Source organism: Herpailurus yagouaroundi, unplaced genomic scaffold (genome assembly GCF_014898765.1).
Source record: "Herpailurus yagouaroundi ecotype Mexico unplaced genomic scaffold, PumYag 140, whole genome shotgun sequence".
NCBI classification, from domain to species: Eukaryota; Metazoa; Chordata; class Mammalia; order Carnivora; family Felidae; genus Herpailurus; species Herpailurus yagouaroundi.
Genome location: NW_024412395.1, coordinates 81,558,704 through 81,578,723, shown reverse-complemented (window position 1 = coordinate 81,578,723; position 20,020 = coordinate 81,558,704). Strand labels below are relative to the sequence as shown.

Genomic DNA, 20,020 nt, shown 5'->3' with positions numbered 1-20,020 from the left:
GTTGGTAGAATTCCCCTGGAAAGCCATCTGGCCCTGGACTCTTGTGTTTTGGCAGATTTTTGATTACTAATTCGATGTCCTTACTGGTTATGGGTCTGTTCAAATTTGCAATTTCTTCCTGTTTCAGTTTTGGTAGGGTATATGTTTCTAGAAATTTGTCCATTTCTTCCAGATTGCCCATTTTATTGGCATGTAATTGCTCATAATATTCTCTTAATATTGTTTTTATTTCTGCTGTGTTGGTTGTGATCTCTCCTCTTTCATTCTTCAGTTTATTTACTTGGGTCCTTTCATTTTTCTTTTTGATCAAACTGGCTAGTTGTTTATCAATTTTGTTGATTCTTTCAAAGAACCAGCTTCTGGTTTCATTGATCTGTTATACGGTTTTGTTTTTGTTTTTTTGTGTTTTTTGTGGGTTTTTTGGTTTCAATAGCATTAATTTCTGCTCTAATCTTTAATTTCCTGTCTTCTGCTGGTTTTGGATTTTACTTGCTGTTCTTTTCCCAGCTCATTAAGGCGTAAGGTTAGGTTGTGTATCTGAGATCTTTCTTCCTTCTTTAGGAAGGCCCGGATTGCTATATACTTTCCTCTTATGACCACCTTTGCCTATGACCATCACAGAATTTTTGGGTTGTGGTGTTGTAAGTTTCATTGGCTTCCATGATCTTTTTAATTTCCTCTTTAACTTCTTGGTTAGCCCATTCATTCTTTAGTAGGATGTTCTTCAGTCTCCAAGTATTTGTTATCTTTCCAAATTTTTTCTTGTGGTTGATTTCAATGTTACAGTGTTGTGGTCTGAAAATATGCATGATATAATCTTGATCTTTTTGTACTTGCTGAGGTCTGATTTGTGTCCCAGTATCTGGTCTATTATGGAGAATATTCTATGTGCACTGGAGAAGAATGTGTATTTTGCTGCTTTAGGACGAAATGCTCTGAATATTCCTGTTGAGTCCATCTGGTCCAGTGTATCATTCAAAGCCATTGTTTCCTTGTTGATTTTTTAATTAGATGATCTGTCCTTTGCTGTGAGTGGGGTGTTGAAGTCTCCTACTTTTATGGTATTAGTATTGATGGGTTTCTTTATGTTTGTGATTGATTGATTTATATATTTGGATGCTCCACATTTGGCGCATAAATGTTTACAATTGTTAGGTCTTCTTGGTGATAGACCCCTTGATTATGATATAATGCCCTTCTACATCTTGATACAGTCTTTAAAGTCTAGATTGTCTGATATAAGTATGGCTACTCTGGCTTTCTTTTGTTGACCATTAGCATGATAGATGCTTCTCCATCCCCTTATTTTTAATCTGAAAGTGTCTTTAGGTCTAAAGTGGGTCTCTTGTAAACTGCAAATAGATGGATCTTGTTTTCTTATCAATTCTGTTACCCTGTGTCTTTTGATTGGAGTATTGAGTCCATTGATGTTTACAGTCACTACTGAAATATATGAATTTATTGCCATTTATGATGCTTGTAGAGTTGGAGTTTCTGGTGCTGTTCTCTGGTCCTTTCTAATCTTTGTTGCTTCTGGTATGTATGTATGTATGTGTATGTATTTATCTTTTCATCTTTTCTCCCCTCAGAGAGTCCCCCTTAAAATTTCTTGCAGGGCTGGTTTAGTGGTCACAAACTCCTTTAATTATTGTTCCGGAAAATTTTTATCTCTTCTATTTTGAATAACAGCCTTGCTGGATAAAGAATTCTTGGCTGCATATTTTTCTGACTCAGCACATTGAATGAATATATCCTGCCACTCCTTTCTGGCCTGCCAAGTTACTGTGGATAGGTCTGTTGCAAACCTGATCTGTCTTCCCTTATAGGTTAGAGACTTTTTTTCCCTTAGTGCTTTTATGATTCTCTCCTTGCCTGAGTATTTTGTGAATTTGACTATGATATGCCTTGTTGATGGTCGGTTTTTGTAGAATCTAATAGGAGTCCTCTGTGCTTCCTGGATTTTGATATCTGTGTCTTTCCCCAGGTTAGGAAAGTTTTCTTCTATGATTTGCTCACATAACCCTTCTACCCCCATTTTTCTCTCTTCCTCTTCTGGGACCCTTATGATTTTGATGTTGTTCCTTTTTAATGAGTCACTGATTTCCCTAATTTTTAAATCGTGCTCTTTTGCCTTAATCTTCCTCTTTTTTCTGCTTTATTATTCTCTGTAAGTTTGTCCTCTATATCGCTGAGTCTCTGTTCTGCCTCATCCATCCTTGCCACCGCAGCATCCATCCGTGATTGCAGCTCAGTTATAGCTTTTTTTTTATTTCATTCTGACTAGTTTTTACTTCTTTTATCTCTGCAGAAAGGAATTCTAGTCTATTTTCGACTCCAGCTTGTATTCTTATTATCGTGATTCTAAATTCTGGTTCAGACATCTTGCTTGTATCTGTAAATCCCTGGCTGTCATTTCCTCATGCTCTTTATTTTGGGGTGAATTCTTTGGTTTTGTCATTTCAAAAGGAGAAAAGGAATTAATAAAGTAGAAAAATTAAAATTAAAAATATATTAAAATTAAAAAATGAAACACACACATACACAAAATCTAATCAATGATGCTAGATCCTAGGCATGTTTTGGTCTGAGTGTTGAAAGTGGTTTGACTGATTAGAGAAAAAAAAAGGGAGGAAAAAAAAGGAAATCATTTGAGAATTTGAAAAAAGTAATACACTGAAGTAGACTAAGATGATGGGAGTAAAATAGAATTTGAAAAAAAATTACACAAAAGTAAAGAATATAGTAGGAAAAAAATTTTCTTGCTTTTGAAAACTTTTATTTCTTTATTTTTTTAATATATGAAATTTATTGTCAAATTGGTTTCCATACAACACCCAGTGCTCATCCCAAAAGATGCCCTCTTCATTACCCATTACCCACCCTCCCTTCCCTCCCACCCCCCATCAGCCCTAAGTTTGTTCTCAGTTTTTAACAGTCTCTTATGCTTTGGCTGTCTCCCACTCTAACCTCTTTTTTTTTTCCTTCCCCTCCCCATGGGTTTCTGTTAAGTTTCTCAGGATCCACATAAGAGTGAAAACATATGGTATCTGTCTTTCTCTGTATGGCTTATTTCACTTAGCATAACACTTTCCAGTTCCATCCACATTGCTATAAAGGGCCCTATTTCATTCTTTCTCATTGCCACGTAGTACTCCATTGTGTATATAAACCACAATTTCTTTATCCGTTCATCAGTTCATGGACATTTAGGCTTTTTCCACAATTTGGCTATTGTTGAGTGCTGCTGTAAACATTGGGGTACAAGTGCCCCTATGCATCAGCAGTCTTGTATCCCTTGGGTAAATTCCTAGCAGTACTATTGCTGGCTCATAGGGTAGATCTATCTTTTAATTTTTTGAGGAACCTCCACACTGTTTTCCAGAGCGGCTGCATCAGTTTGCATTCCCACCAACAGTGCAAGAGGGTTCCCGTTTCTCCACATCCTCACCAGCATTTATAGTCTCCCGATTTGTTCATTTTAGCCACTCTGACTGGGGTGAGGTGATACCTGAGTGTGGTTTTGGTTTGTATTTCCCTGATGAGCGATGTTGAGCATCTTTTCATGTGCCTGTTGGCCATCTGGGTGTCTTCTTTAGAGTGTCTATTCATGTTTTCTGCCCATTTCGTTACTGGATTATTTGTTTTTCGGGTGTGGAGTTTGGTGAGCTCTTTATAGATTTTGGATACTAGCCCTTTGTCCGATATGTCATTTGCAGATATCTTTTCCCATTCCGTTGGTTGCCTTTTAGTATTGTTGATTGTTTCCTTTTTGTGCAGAAGCTTTTTATCTTGATGAGGCCCCAATAGTTCATTTTGCTTTTAATTCCCTTGCCTTTGGGGATGTGTCAAGTTAGAAAGTGCTGCGGCTGAGGTCAGAGAGGTCTTTTCCTGCTTTCTCCTCTAGGGTTTAGATGGTTTCCTGTCTCACATTCAGGTCCTTTATCCATTTTGAGTGTATTTTTGTGAATGGTGTAAGAAAGTGGTCTAGTTTCATTCTTCTGCATGTTGCTGTCCAGTTCTCCTAGCACCATTTGTTAAAGAGACTGTCTTTTTTCCATTGGCTCTTCTTTTCTGCCTTGTCAAAGATTCGTTGGCCATACATTTGTGGGTCCAGTTCTGAAGTATTTATTCTATTCCATTGGTCTATGTGTCTGTTTTTGTGCCAACACCATGCTGTCTTGATGATGACAGCTTTGTAGTAGAGGCTAAAGTCTGGGATTGTGATGCCTCCTGCTTTGGTCTTCTTCAAAATTACTTTGGCTATTCTGGGCCTTTTGTAGTTCCATATGAATTTTAGGATTGCTTGTTCTAGCTTCAAGAAGAATGCTGGTGCAATGTTGATTGGGATTGCATTGAATGTGTGGATTGCTTTGAGTAGTATTGACATTTTGACATTTATTCTTCCAACCCATGAGCATGGAGTGTTTTTCCATTTCTTTATATTTTCTTCAACTTCCTTCATAAGCTTTCTATAATTTTCAGCATACAGATCTTGTACATCTTTGGTTAGATTTATTCCTAGGTATTTTATGCTTCTTGGTGCAATTGTGAATGGGATCAGTGTCTTTATTTGTCTTTCTGTTGCTTCATTTTTATGTATAAGATTGCAACTGATTTCTGTACATTGATTTTGTATCTTGCAACTTTGCTGAATTCATATATCAGTTCTAGCAGACTTTTGGTGGAGTTTATCGGATTTTCCATGCATAATATCATGTCATCTGCAAAAAGTGAAAGCTTGACGTCATCATTGCCAATTCTGATGCCTTTGATTTCCTTTTGTTGTCTGATTGCTGATGCTAGCACTTCCAACACTATGTTAAACAACAGTGGTGAGAGTGGACATCCCTGTCGTGTTCCTGATCTCAGGGAAAAAGCTCTCAGTTTTTCCCCATTGAGGATGATGTTAGCTGTGGGCTTTTCATAAATGGCTTTTATGATGTTTAAGTATGTTCCTTCTATCCTGACTTTCTCGAGGGTTTTTATTAAGAAAGGATGCTGAATTTTGTCAAGTGATTTTTCTGCATTGATTGACAGGATCATATGGTTGTTATCTTTTCTTTTATTAGTGTGATGTATCACGTTGATTTGCGAATGTTGAGCCAGCCCTGCAGCCCAGGAATGAATCCCACTTGATCATGGTGAATAATTCTTTTTATAAGCTGTTGAATTCGATTTGCTAGTATCTTGTTGAGAATTTTTGCATCCATATTCATCAGGGATATTGGCCTGTAGTTTTCTTTTCTGCTGGGTCTCTGTCTGGTTTAGGAATCAAAGTAATACTAGCTTCATAGAATGAGTCTGGAAGTTTTCCTTCCCTTTCTATTTTTTGGAATAGCTTGAGAAGGATAGGTATTATCTCTGCTTTAAACGTCTGGTAGAATTCCCCTGGGAAGCCATCTGGTCCTGGCTTTGTTGGGAGATTTTTGAGAACTGATTGAATTTCTTCACTGGTTATGGGTCTGTTCAAGCTTTCTATTTCCTCCTGTTTGAGTTTTGGAAGTGTATGGGTGCTTAGGAATTTGTCCATTTCTTCCAGGTTGTCCAGTTTGTTGGCATATAATTTTTCATAGTATTCCCTGGTAATTGCTTGTATTTCTGAGGGATTGGTTGTAATAATTCCATTTTCATTCATGATTTTATCTATTTGGGTCATCTCCCTTTTCTTTTTGAGAAGCCTGGCTAGAGGTTTGTCAATTTTGTTTATTTTTTCAAAAAACCAACTCTTGGTTTCGTTGATCTGCTCTACAGTTTTTTTAGATTCTATATTGTTTATTTCTGCTCTGATCTTTATTATTTCTCTTCTTCTGCTGGGTTTAGGCTGCCTTTGCTGTTCTGCTTCTATTTCCTTTAGGTGTGCTGTTAGATTTTGTATTTGGGATTTTTCTTGTTTCTTGAGATAGGCCTGGATTGCAATGTATTTTCCTCTCAGGACTGCCTTTGCTGCATCCCAAAGTGTTTGGATTGTTGTATTTTCATTTTTGTTTGTTTCCATATATTTTTAAATTTTTTCTCTAATTGCCTGGTTGACACATTCATTCTTTTTTTTTTTTTTCCCATTCATTCTTTAGTTTGGTGTTCTTTAACCTCCATGCTTTTGGAGGTTTTCCAGATTTTTTCCTGTGGTTGATTTCAAGCTTCATAGCATTGTGGTCTGAAAGTATGCATGGTATGATCTCAATTCTTGTATACTTATGAAGGGCTGTTTTGTGACCCTGCATGTGATCTGTCTTGGAGAATGTTCCATGTGCACTCGAGAAGAAAGTATATTCTGTTGCTGGGATGCAGAATTCTAAACTTATCTGTTAAGTCCATCTGATCCAATGTATCATTCAGGGCCCTTATTTCTTTATTGATCCTGTGTCTAGAAGATCTATCCATTGTTGTAAGTGGAGTATTAACATCCCCTGCAATTACCACATTCTTGTCAATAAGGTTGCTTATGTTTGTGAGTAATTGTTTTATATATCTGGGGGCTCCCATATTTGGCGCATAGACATTTATAATTGTTAGTTCTTGATGGATAGACTGTGTAATTATTATATAATGCCCTTCTTCGTCTCTTGTTACAGCCTCTAATTTAAAGTCTAGTTTGTCTGATATAAGTATGGCTACTCCAGCTTTCTTTTGACTTCCAGTAGCATGGTAAATAGTTCTCCATCCCCTCACTTTCAATCTGAAAGTTCCTCAGGTCTAAAATGAGTCTCATGTAGACAGCAAATAGATGGGTCTTGGTTTTTTTTATCCATTCTGATACCCTGTGTCTTTTGGTTGGCGCATTTAGTCCATTTACATTCAGTGTTATTATAGAAAGATACGGGTTTAGAGTCATTGTGATGTCTGTAGGTTTCATGCTTGTAGAGATGTTTCTGGTACTTTGTCTCACAGGATCCCCCTTAGGATCTCTTGTAGGGCTCGTTTAGTGGTGATAAATTCCTTAGTTTTTGTTTGTTTGGGAAGACCTTTATCTCTCCTTCTATTCTAAATGACAGATTTGCTGGATAGAGGATTCTCGGCTGCATATTTTTTCTGTTCATCACATTGAAGATTTCCTGCCATTCCTTTGTGGCCTGTCAAGTTTCAGTAGAGAGATCCGTCACGAGTCTTATCGGTCTCCCTTTATATGTTAGAGCACATTTATCCCTAGCTGCTTTCAGAATTTTCTCTTTATCCTTGTGTTTTGCCAGTTTCACTATGGTATGTCATTTAGAAGATCGATTCAAGGTACATCTGAAGGGAGTTCTCTGTTCCTCTTGGATTTCAATGCCTTTTTCCTTCCCCAGATCAGGGAAGTTCTCACCTATTATTTCCTCAAGTACACCTTCAGCACCTTTCCCTCTCTCTTACTCCTCTTCAATACCAATTATGCGTAGATTATTTCTCTTTAGGCCTCACTTAGTTCTCTAAATTTCCCCCCATACTCCTGGATTTTTTTATCTTTCTTTTTCTCAGCTTCTTCTTTTTCCATAATTTTATCTTCTAGTTCCCCTATTCTCTCCTCTGCCTCTTCAATCCGAGCCATGGTCGTCTCCCTTTTATTTTGCCACTCATTTATATCATCTTTTAGCTCCTCCTGGCTGTTCCTTAGTCCTTTGATCTCTGTAGCAATAGATTCTCTGTTGTCCTTTATACTGTTTTCAAGCCCAGCGATTAATTTTATGACTATTATTCTAAATTCACTTTCTGTTATATTGTTTAAATCCTTTATGATCAGTTCATTAGCTGTTGTTATTTGCTAGAAGTTTTCTTGAGGGGAATTCTTCCATTTCGTCTTTTTGGATAGTCCCTGGAGTGGTGCAGAACTGCAGGGCACTTCTCCTATGCTGTCTTGAATAACTTGCGTTGGTGGGAGGGGCCGCAGTCAGACCTGATGTCTGCCCCCAGCCCACCTCTGGGGCCACCGTCAGACTTGTATGTACCTTCTCTTCCCCTCTCCTAGGGGCGAGATTCACTGTGGGGTGGGGTTGCGTGGCCTGTCTGGGCTACTTGCGTACTGCCAGGCTTGTGGTGCTGGGGATCTGGCGTATTAGCTGGGGTGGATTGGCAGGGTGCACAGGGGCAGGAGGCGCAGGCTCAGCTCACTTTTCCTTCGGAGATCCGCTTAGGGAGGGGCCCTTCAGCACCGGGAGGGAGTCAGACCTGCTACCGGAGGGATGGATCCGCAGAAGCACAGCGTTGGGTGTTTGCACAGTGCAAGCAAGTTCCCTGACAGGAACTGGTTCCCTTTGTGGTTTCGGCTGGGGGATGGGCGAGGGAGATGGCGCTGGTGAGCGTCTTTGTTCCCCGCCAAGCTTCGCTGTTGTCCAGGGCTCAACAACTCTCCCTCCCGTTGTCCTCCATCCCTCCCACTCTCCGAGTAGATCTGTTAAGTTATAACCTTCCAAATGTTATGTCCCTCTTGCTGTCAGAACACACTCCATCCGGCCCCTCCGTTTTTGCAAGCCAGACCCGGGGTCTCTGCTTTGCCGGTGGGCCACCTTCCGCCCGGCTCCCTCCGCCAGTCCGTGTAGCGCACACTGCCTCTCCGCCCTTCCTACCCTCTTCTGTGGACCTCTGGTCTACACTTGGCTCCAGAGAATCCATTCTGTTAGTCTTCTGGCGATTTTCTGGGTAATTTAAGCAGGTGTGGGTGGAATCTAAGTGATTTGCAGGACGCAGTGAGCCCAGCATCCTCCTATGCCACCATCTTCCCAGAAGCCGTCTCGGAAAAAAATATTTTTAATAAAAAGTAAAAATAAAAATGAATTTTTTTCTCTTTCTATATTCAAGAAAAAGAAACTAAAAAAACAAAAAAGAGACAAAAATCGTTTGAAAATTTGAAAAAGTGAATACTTTTAGTCTACTGTAGTAGACTAAAAGAAAGTGATGGAAATAGAATTTGAAAAAAATTTAAATAAAGAGAAAAATGTAGTAAAAAAATTAATGAAAAATATTTTTAATAGAAATTGAAAGTAAAAATGACGTTTTTCACTTTCTGCATTCAAGAAAAAGAAAAACCAAAAAGAAAAAAAACAAGGAAATCGTTTGAAAATTTGAAAAGGTGAATACACTGAAGTAGACTAAAATAGAATGATGGAAGTAAGATAGAATTTGAAAAAATTTACACAAAAGTAAAAAATATAGTAAAAAAATTTTTTTAATAAGTGAAAATAAAAATGATTTTCTTCTTTCTGTATTCAAGAAAAAGAATAGTGTAAAAGAGAAAAAAAAAGAAAAGGAAAGAAAATTGAATAGATGGACCTCCTAACATATTGAAATAGGACTGAAATTAACTTCGTTTTCCCCTAGAAGTCAGACTATGTAGCACTTCATAGTCATAAACTAAGTAGGCTGTGAGACTTGTGTTCTTGAAGGGCGAGGTTGGCCCAGTTGGGCAGGGCTCAGTGTAACAGCTCCGTTCCCCACTAGATGGCACTCTAGTCCACTGGGGCTGACTGCTGCAGTGCTCGTAGGCCATATGTGCATGCATGGGAGCGGTGAAAATGGCATCACCCAGCTACCTAGTCTCTAGTATGGGAACTCCATTCTCTCCGATCAGCAATCGTGCACTGTCCTCTGTCTTCAGCTTTCGACCACTCGCTGCTGCTTCACTGTCCATGACCAAGCAGTACCCCTCTCCCGCATCTTGTCTCAGATGCAGCTGTTTTTCCTGGTCCCTTACTTCTGAAGGACTGTGGCTTTGACCCGTTCTGTCCCTCTGCGGGAGGGTCTCACTGAACAATGGCTGAATGCCAGCTCCACCCAGGAACGTCTGCTGGACCCTGCTCTTACCAGTGCCCTGAGACTGTGGCCAGCCCGCCCCAGAAAAAGTTCGTGAGATAGTGTAGCAGCAGCTTTTCAGGGATTATGGAAAATCACAACACACATCTGACACCAGGCTTCACACTTAACGGCCTTGTTCCAGCACCAGCGAATGTGGCTGTTTTCTGGGGTCTGTTGGGACCAGGTGGCTTCAACAGTCTCTACCAATTGTCCTTCCAGCAGTGGATCTGCTTTTCTCCATGTGCCCAAGAACCTCCTGGACCCCACCCTGTTCCTAGGGATTCCCCCTTCCCACCAGAGCACCGCCAGGTATCAAACTGCAGAATTTCAGCCTTTGCACTCCCCTTGTTTACCGTCTTCATGGGATTTAAACCCTCTCCTTTCTCTTTTCTCCCTTTTTAGTTTAGTCCCTGTGGCTGTTTCAATTTTCCACTTTGTCTAGCTGCTTTTGGGGAGGGGTGCTTTTCCCATATTCTCCCCCACCCCAGTCTCTGTCCTCTCTACACCTGCAAAGGCGGCTCCCTGCCCACCACCAGCTTCTCTCTTCCCAAGTTCACCTCTACACACCACATACCTGCTGAATTCTGTGGTTCAGGTTGTGCAGATTATTGTGTTAATCCTCCAATCAGTTTTCTAGGTGTGTAGGATGGTTTAGTATTGGTCTGGCGCATTTCACAGACACGAGACACACAAAAAACTTCCATGCTTTTCCTGTATACCACATCTTCTTTATCCATTTATCTATTGATGAACACATGGAGTGCTTCCATAATTTGGCTATTATAAATAATGCTACAGTAAACATAGAGATACATACATCTTTTGGGCTTAGTTTTTTCATTATTTGGGTAAATACCCATTAGTGGGATCATCTGATTAATTTTTTGAGGAACCTCCACAGTGGCTGCACCAATATGCATTCCTACCAACAGTGTGTCAGAGTTCCTTTTTCTCTACATCTTCACCAACCCTTGTTGTTTCATGTGTTTTTGATTTTAGCCATCCTGACAGTTATGAGGTGATATCACATTGTGGTTTTGATTTGCATTTCCATGATGATGACTGATGTTGAGCATCTCTTCATGTGTCTGTTGACCATCTGGATGTCTTTGGAACAATATCTGTTCATGCCTTCTGCCTATTTAAAAAAATATATTTATTTTTGAGAGAGAGAAGGGGGGGACCAGTGGGGGAGGGAGGTGTAGAGAGAAAGGGGGATAGAGGATCCGAAGTGGGCTCTGCACAGACAACAGAGAGCCTAATGTGGGGCTCGAATGCACGAACCGTGAGATCATGACCTGAGCTGAAGACAGCCGCTTAACCAACCCAGCCACTCAGGCGCCCCTCTTCTGCCCATTTTTAATTGGATTATTTATTCTTTGGGTGTTGATTTGTATAAGTTCTTTTCGTAGTTTGGATACTAGCCCTTCATTTATCTTTTCCTATTCAGTAGGTTGTCTTTTCTTTTGTTGATTGTTTCCTTTGTTGTTCAGAAGCTTTTTAACTTTGATATTGTCTTAATTGTTTATATTTGCTTTTGTTTCCCTTTCCTCAGGAGACATAGCTAGAATGACCAATGTCAGAGAAATGACTGCCCATGCTCTCTTCTAGGATTTTTATTGCTTTAAGTCTCACATTTAGGTCTTTAATCCATTTGAGTTTATTTTTGTGTATGGTAAGAAGGTGGTACGGGTTTCCCAGCCCATTTGTTGAAGAGACTTTTTTCCCATTGCATATTCTTGCCCCTTTATCATAGACTAATGAACCATATAACTGTGGATTTATTTCTGGGTCTCTGTTATGTTCCATTGATCTATGTGTTTATTGGTGTGCCAGTACCATACTGTTTTTTCTTTTTTTTGTACCATATTGTTTTGATTACTACAGTTTTGTAATATATCTTGAAATCTGAGATTGTGATGTCTCCAGTTTTGTTCTTAATTTTCAAAATTGCTTTGGCTATTCAGGATCTTTGGTGGTTCCGTGCAAATTTAGGATTATTTGTTCTCAGTTCAAACTGCTGTTGGTATTTTGATAGGGATTGCATTAAATCTGTAGGTTTCTTTGTGTAGTATGGACATTTAATAGTGTTTGTTCTCCCAGTCCATGAGCATCTGTCCATTTATTTGTGTCATCCTCAATTTCTTTCATCAGTGTGTTATAATTTCCAGAGTACAGCTTTTGACATCCTTGGTTAAGTTTATTCCTGAGAATTTTATTATTTTTGGTGTAATTGTAAATGGGATTATTTTCTTAATTTCACTTTTTGCTGCTTCATTATTAGTGTATAGGAATGAAATGGATTTCTATACATTGATTTTGTGTCCTGCAACTTTAATACATTTGTCAGTTCTAGTACTTTTTTGGTGGAGTCTTTTGGTTTTTTTCTATATATAATCATGTCATCTACAAATAGTGGAAGTTTGACTTCTTCCTTACCAGTTTGGATGCCTTTTATTTCTTTATGTTGACCAATTGCTGTGGCTAGGACTTCCAGTACTATGTTGAATAAAAGTGGTAAGAGTAGGCATCCTTATCTTGTTCTTGACCTTAAAGGAAAAGCTCTCAGTTTTCACAATTGAATATGAGGTTAGCTATGGGTTTTTTTATATAAGGGCTTTATTATGTTGAGTTATATTCCCTCTAGACCTGCTTTGTTGAGGGTTTTTATCCTGAATGGATATTGTACTTACTTTGTCACATGCTTTTTCTGCATCTGTTGAAATGACCATCTGGTGTTTATCCTTTTTCTTATTGATGTGATGTATCTCATTGATTGATTTACAAATAATGAACCACCTTGCATTCCAGGAATAAATCCCACTTGATCATGGTGAATGACTTTTTTTTTAATGTATGGTTGGATTCAGTTTGCTAGTGTTTTGTTGAGGATTTTTGCATCTATATTGAGAGATATTGGCCTGTAGTTCTCTTTTTTTGTGTTTTCTTTATCATGTATATCACATATACATGAATTTACAAATGCACATAATGAATTTAGAAGTTTTCTTTCCTCTTGTACTTTTTGGAATAGTTTGGGAAGGATAGGTATTAACGCTTTTTTAAATGTTTGGTAGAATTTGCCAGTGAAGGTATCCGGTCTGGGGATTTTTTTTTTTTTATTACTGATTCAATTTCATTGCTGTTAATTGGTCTGTTCAAATTTTCTATTTCCTCTGATTCAGTTTTGGGAGATATGTTTCTGTGAATTTATCCATTTCTTCTAGGTTGTCCAATTTTTTGGCATATAACTTTTCATAATATTCTCTTATCCGTTCTGTGTTGTTATTTCTCCTCTTTCAGTTCTGATTTTGAGTCCTTTTTTTTTTTTTTTAATGAGTCTGGCTAAAGGTTTATCAATTTTATGATCTTTTCAAAGAACCAGCTCCCAGTTTGATTGATCTGTTTTATTGGGATTTTTTAGTTTCTCTTTTATTTCCACTCTAATCTTTATTTCCTTCTATTGGTTTTGGGTTTTGTTTCTTCTTCATTTTCTAGCTCCTTTACATGTAAGATTAGGTTGTTTGAAAATTTTCTTGCTTCTTGAGGTAGGTCTGTATTGCTCTTTTCCAGGATACTTATTAATAATGGGCCCCTTGTTCACTCTCAGGTATCCTAGTTTAATGATAAATTATTACTACTTTACAGATGAGTAAATAAGAGCCCTTGAGGTTAAATGACTTGCCATAATTACTTATTAGTAGGTAGTGTGCTGAGGACTCAAGGCCAGAACTGACACTAACTTGGGAGTTTTCTAGAAATAGAAGTGGACATAAACAGAAGCCTTTCACTCTGTCCTTATCTTTGAGGAATAGGATCCTCCACAGTCCAAACTACAGTCCACTGGTTTGTGGAAAGTGGGAACCATGTTTGTAAAAGAGGGTTGCCCTAGACTCTTCTGCATATGATTGCTTTCCATTCTTTTCTCACTGAGTCACTCATTTCATATCTAGGTTTTCATATTGTCCCCTGGGTCTTAACTCTGCTACTGGATCCCTTGACCTTCAAGAGCGTAGCCTTCTGAGATGACTCACTTGTGTGCCATTGTGCATTCTTTTTCTAGTCTCAGCCTTGAGTCTAAATGTATATCCTTGAAATATTTGCCCCAGTACAACCTGTAGACTATTGATATATATGGTTTTCTAGTCTCCACAGAGAGGTAAGAGGGAATTGGTTAACAGAAAGTTGTACCTGAACACAATCCACTCTATAAGATGTTCATCAAGAATTTGTAAAGTGCACATGGAAAAGACAAAGGAAACTGCTATAAACCAAAATAGGAACTGTTGGGTATGTTAATGTGATAGGATCGGAAGGATTTTCTTCCCCTTATGTTTAATATTTCAGTATTTTATCATGTAGATTTTTAAACACATTTACAAATGTAATGTTCCTACTTTGTAGGAACAAACGTTACTTTTACTTTTGAACCTTACCTGAGAGACTTCTATAAACTATCTCAGTGTTTCTTTTTTTTTTTTTATTTTTGAGAGACACAGAATGTGAGTGAGGGAGGGGCAGAGAGAGAGGGAGACACAGAATCCCAAGCAGGCTCCAGGTTCTGAGCTGTCAGCACAGAGCCTGACATGGGGCTCAAACTCATGAACTGTGAGATCATGACCTGAGCTGAAGTTGGACACCTAACCAACTAAGTCACCCAGGTGCCCATCTCAGTGTTTCTAAGAAGCCTTTACTACCACCTGCCTTTTTTTACTTTTTTTTTAATTGAAAAAAAAAAAATCTTTTTAATTTTATTTTTTGAGAGCGAGGGAGGGAGGGAGAGAGAGAGAGAATGAGCAAGGGAGGGGCAGAGAGAGGGAGACACAGACTCCAAAGCAAGCTCCAGGCTCTGAGTTGTCAGTACAGAACCCAAACATGGGGCTCGAACCCATGAACCATGGGATCATGACCTGAGCTGAGTCAGACGCTCAACTGACTGAGCCACCCAGGTGCCTCATTTGCCTTTTCACTTTTAATAATTTCTCAGAGCAACATGAAAATACTTACATATAAGGTCCCCAGCAAAGCACAAGGTACCTGCATTCACGTCTCAGAATTACCAAGGAGATGTAACTGATAGTTCATTCTTGTCAGTCGTCTTAAATTTTTGTATTCAGAAGAAGCATCTACTTTAAAATCATGTAAATGGTAATGTGATTTAAAAAATATGAGACTCTTCATTGTGTTTTTTCTTCTTTAATAGCTCCCAGCAGTGGTAACCAAGACATGTCAGCCTGGTTCAATCTATTTGCAGACTTGGATCCACTTTCAAACCCAGATGCTATTGGACACTCAGATGATGAACTTCTTAATGCTTGATTGAAATTATGTCGTCACTTCAGTGGCCTTGAGACATCAGTTTTACAACATAACTGCCTTTGTGGAAAGGAGTTTATATTGTAACACATACACAAAAGCATCGTGTTTGTGGATATAACACTTTTTAGCCAACTTTAAGCAGATGGTAAGGACTACATCTGAATAGATTAAGTATCTCTTTAATATCTTGGATCTTCAGCTATCTTGATAATATGTTGAAAATATTACAAACTATTGAGTGTGAAATGGATATCAGAATTTGTTTCAAGATAACAGGAAGGAATAATTCTGTAAATAAGGAGTTGGGCTTTTTTCTTTGGAAAGCCTTTTATGTTCAAATTGCCTTGCTGACTGTGAGACTTCTATATGTGGATAAAGACAGCATGTAAATTGGGTTGTGATTTGGGGTTGGTTTTTAAATAAAACCGTAGCAGGGGGAGTTTTCTGTTGTGGAAAATAGCACTAGAACCAGACTAGTTTTGTTTTTAGCTAGAAAAGTAGATTAAGATTTGAGAACTCAATTTGCTTTCATGAAATCACAGAGAACTTGGTGCTTTTCTCCACCTGGGGGCTAAAATGTAGTATTAGTTTTTTTCCTTCATACAGAATCATGGACACCCCTCAATTCCATGATTGAATTTTCATAGGGAAGTAGCAGGATGATTTGTTTGCTAAATCCATCCTCTGTAGAAACATAACCCATCTCCTAAGCCACAAGAATGTCTAGTAACATTCAAGACATTGTACAGGTGTCTCTGGGCCTAGTTTTGTTTTTTTGTTTGTTTTTTTTTACACATTGCTACCGTAATATACAGTATTCATATTCTTTCTGAAAAGAAAACAAGGGGAGGACAATCCCTAAGCAAGTGGCAATAGTATTCCTGAAATTACCCAGAAACTTCTTTCTGAATGAGGGAAAAATGCTAAACAACTTATCCTTATACATGTAAGGGTACACCTATCCTTACACATTCACTTACAACCTTTTTCTTGACATGATTTAACCAAGATTTTCTGGCCATCATAGAAGGCTCTACATGATCACTAAGAACCGGTCTTGTTTTTCCACTTTTTTCCTTTTTGTGGGTGACATCATCTGAGGCTCTGTTTGATTACTATGGAAAAACTGTTATCCTTACTGGAGGGAAGTTAGTGTAAGCTAATGAACACATAGCCACTGTATAAATTTGTCAGTCAATATCCTGTTTTTTTCTTGCCCACCCTGTTTTGAGACAATTTCTTCAGAATAAGAAATTCTTATTTTTGACATCCAGTTCATTGCATCTCCATAAGGAAACATTTTAAGTTGTTCACAGCAGTTTCCATGTGCTCCTAGTTTTAAACAAGCTTATTGATTGTTTACAAAAGAATGGATTGTAATGTCTGAGTCACTGTATATAGAAGAAACAGGGTGGGTAAAGTGCCATCCACCTCCATGCGAAGCATTCTGGCCTAGCTACAATCTGAACCACCCAGGAGCTCTCCAGAAAATCGCTACTATGTTGCAATACTGCAGAGGCCGGAAAGACCTTACCTGAGGATCAGAAACACGGACTCAGGAAAAGATTATGTAATCTTTTCATGCTTATTTCCATTTTTTTATTTGGTTATCCTTTCAGAAGGATTTTTTTATTCAGTAAAATTCTCCAGAATGCACTAGTACTGTTAGTGTTCTGCCAAATTCAATCACCAAGGGTCGTGACTCATAATCATAATTTAAATTCTATGCCTATGGTGACTCTATGCTCTCAACTTTACTTCCAGAAATTGCTAACTTTATATCATGAGTTTGTGCCATTTTTCTTTAACTAATTTCCTTTCACTAATGCATTAGTTCAGAAATAATTTGTGTATTTCCTTCACATGCACTTTATCTTGTATAAACAAAGACACCTCACCACAGAGGAAAACCACTGGTTTCGCCAAGCCAGAACCCTGAATCTCAGACTATAAATGTGTACAGATAATGACTTCAATTTTCAAAGAAAGAACAAAAGTCCTCAAAAAAAAAAAAAAAAAAAACCCCTCACACACAATAGATCTTATTCAGTTCTGAGATTCTCTTAAAATTTCTTCTCTCAATACAGAGTGTGTGTTTGTTCCTTTAACCCAAAAGTAACATTAACTGGCTTAGCAAGTTCAGTTATAATTTTAACAAATCTAACAACTCCATTTTTGAAGAGCACATTGAAAACTTTGTTATTAAAATGAAGGTAACCATATTTTTTTCAGTATTAATTATTTGAAGTTCAGTCATTACAGGCCAGAAGCAGAAATCTGGCTATATTACACCTACATTGCTAATAAAGGAAACAAACCACATATTTAGTAGGGAGTGAAAGGAAGGACAGGATAGACATAGAACACAAAGGTGATCAGTTGCTATTTGCCTAAATCTAGATCAAACATTCAATAAGAAGTAAATTAATTAACCTTAACCAAAGGTAAGCTGAGAACTCTCTCAAATGTATCGTTTTTATATTAAATGGGGGAAAATAATATCTCCTACTTTTTAATTCCAAATAAGAATGCATTTAACCTTTGAAAAGCCCTGAAGAACTAAAACTTGTCTAATCTTTCTTACAACCACTTTACAAATTAGACAGGAATACCAGGGCATATTAAGATCAGATTGATGTAACTTTGTATTTTTTTGAAATCTTTCATTAATTGTAAAACATAGCTCTGATATGGTTAGAAACAAACTGTATTGTAAAAAATAGGTTTCAGTATTTGCACAATGAAAAGTGTTTGCATTTCAACTATAGATATTTATTTCACGTAACTATCTTTATAGACCATCTGGAAATGTAGAGGTCTTTACAGCTTAAGAACAAAAGGAAGTTTATGCTCTATTTTACTGAGCCTCTTTTAATAGAGATTACAAGATGGCATAAAACAAAAAAGTTTGTTTCCTGAAATATTCAACACAAACGCAATTATTGTTAAACTATTCAAAAATTTAGGTTTTACCTCAGGACCATAGTAGTAAAAAGATAGTTTGAATTGCTATAGATAACACAAAATGAAAATAAAACCAAGGCAATTAATATCTTTGTGAGACTGATTCTTTTTAACTTCATTACAGAAGGGACTTTGTAAGATATGGGAAATAACAGAATGTGTATTTTTTGTGTGTAAATACATTCAGTAACAAAATACAAACCATAAAAATATCAAAATTTTGAGCCTAGAAACAACCAATGAAATATAAGCATAGTATTTAACCTGACTTGCTGAAGGCAGGAATAAAAAGAAGAAAGGCAGTACTGATCTAATTTATTTCAGTCTTCCACAGTATTGGCAGGGCCCTGTGTTTTCTTTGAGCAATGAAGCCAGCCCAAGAATCTTGGGATACTGAAATTAAATTATGAAGGAAAAACAAATTTTAAATATTAATTCAGCAGTACTGAAAGTAATGCACTTAAAACATACAATGGTAAATTGTTTAAATATGGCAACGAAAACCTATGGAACAGGATGAGTCACATCAATATGCCAAGCTTTAATAAAATACCTCATTTTTATGTGCCATTTAAAAAGACTAAAAAGTTGAATTAAAAACTATCCTTGGTGGGGCATCTGGGTGGCTCAGTTAAGCGTCTGACTCTTGATTTCAGCTCAGGTCATGATCTCATGGTTCATGGGTTTGAGCCCCACATCTGGCTCCATGCTGGCAGTGTGGAGCCTGCTTGGGATTGTCTCTGTCCCTACCCTACTCTCTCTCAAAATAAGTAAACTTAAAGAAAACCAAAAACTGTTCTTGGCATTTAAAGTCAAAACATGGTTCTTCACTCAATGGTATAAATAAATGATCAAAGTCCAAAAAGTAAATACCAAAAGGAGATCCTGGTGGTGGTAATAGGTAAGATTTTGAAGTGCATGTTTTTACATTAAAGAAAAAAAGTTTGCTTTTTCCTCACATCAAAGTAATATCCATTCATTTAAGAAAAATCATCTACAGCCCTACCATCCAGAAATAACAACTATGGACATTATATACTGATATTTTATACTGCATTTGGGCTCACATATTTTTTTTAGGTTTATTTATTTTGAGAGAGAGAGTGTGTGTGTGTGCGTGGGGAGGGGCAGAGAGAGAGAGAGAGAGAGAGAGAGAGAGAGAGAGAGAATCCCAAGCAGGCCTCTGCACTGTCAGCATACAGCTCAGTGCAGGGCTTGAACTCACAAACTGTGAGATCATGACCTGAGTAGAAGTCAGACTCTCAACCAACTGAGCCACCCAGGTGCGTCATTAAATTATGATCCAGGTGATTTCATTTTGTCCTCTGTCTGAAATGGCCATACCAAATTAAGATTAAAAAAATAATTTTGGGGGTGCCTGGGGGGCTCAGTTGGTTAAGCATCCAACTTCAGCTCAAGTCATGATCTCACAGTTCATGGGTTCAACCCCAGAGCCCGGAGCCTGCTTCAGATTCTGTGTTCTTCCCCCCCTCCCCCCGCCCCTCTATTCATGTTCTGTCTCTCTCAAAAATAAACATTAAAAAAATTAATTTTGACCAGACTCATCTATATACTTGTCTACAAGAGACTCATTTCAGACCAAAAGACCTGCACTTTTAAAGTGAGGGAATGGAGAAACATTTATCATGCAAATGAATGTCAAAAGAAAGCCAGAGTAGCAGTACTTGTCTCAGACCAACTATATTATTCTTTTTAAAGTTTATTTAAGCAATCTCTACACCCAACATGGGTCTCAAACTCACGAGCCTGAGGATCAAGAGTCACTTTCTCTTCCAACTGAGCCAGCCAGCCCCTGCCCTGACAAACTAAACTTTAAAACAAAAATAGTAATCAAAGAAGTACTTTATATAATAAAGTGTTGGAACAATCCAACAAGAAGATATAACAACTGTAAATACCTATGCACCCAACGTGGGAGTGTGCAAATACATAAAACTGTTAATAACAGACATGA

General features: G+C 37.9%; 1 protein-coding gene across 6 annotated transcripts in view; it reads left to right on the top strand.

The window, feature by feature from the left end:
- ICA1L (islet cell autoantigen 1 like) overlaps positions 1-18,131 on the top strand; it is a 94,504-nt gene extending 76,373 nt beyond the window's left edge. For 5 of the 6 annotated variants that reach the window (XM_040475891.1, XM_040475890.1, XM_040475895.1 and 2 more), the window contains one exon: positions 14,966-18,131. In XM_040475891.1, the coding sequence (XP_040331825.1) occupies positions 14,966-15,081 (116 nt within the window). In that variant the 3' untranslated portion in view covers positions 15,082-18,131. The remainder of the gene's footprint in view (positions 1-14,965) is intronic. The other variant, XM_040475894.1, reaches the window with a different exon arrangement.
- Positions 18,132-20,020: the final 1,889 nt, after the last annotated feature.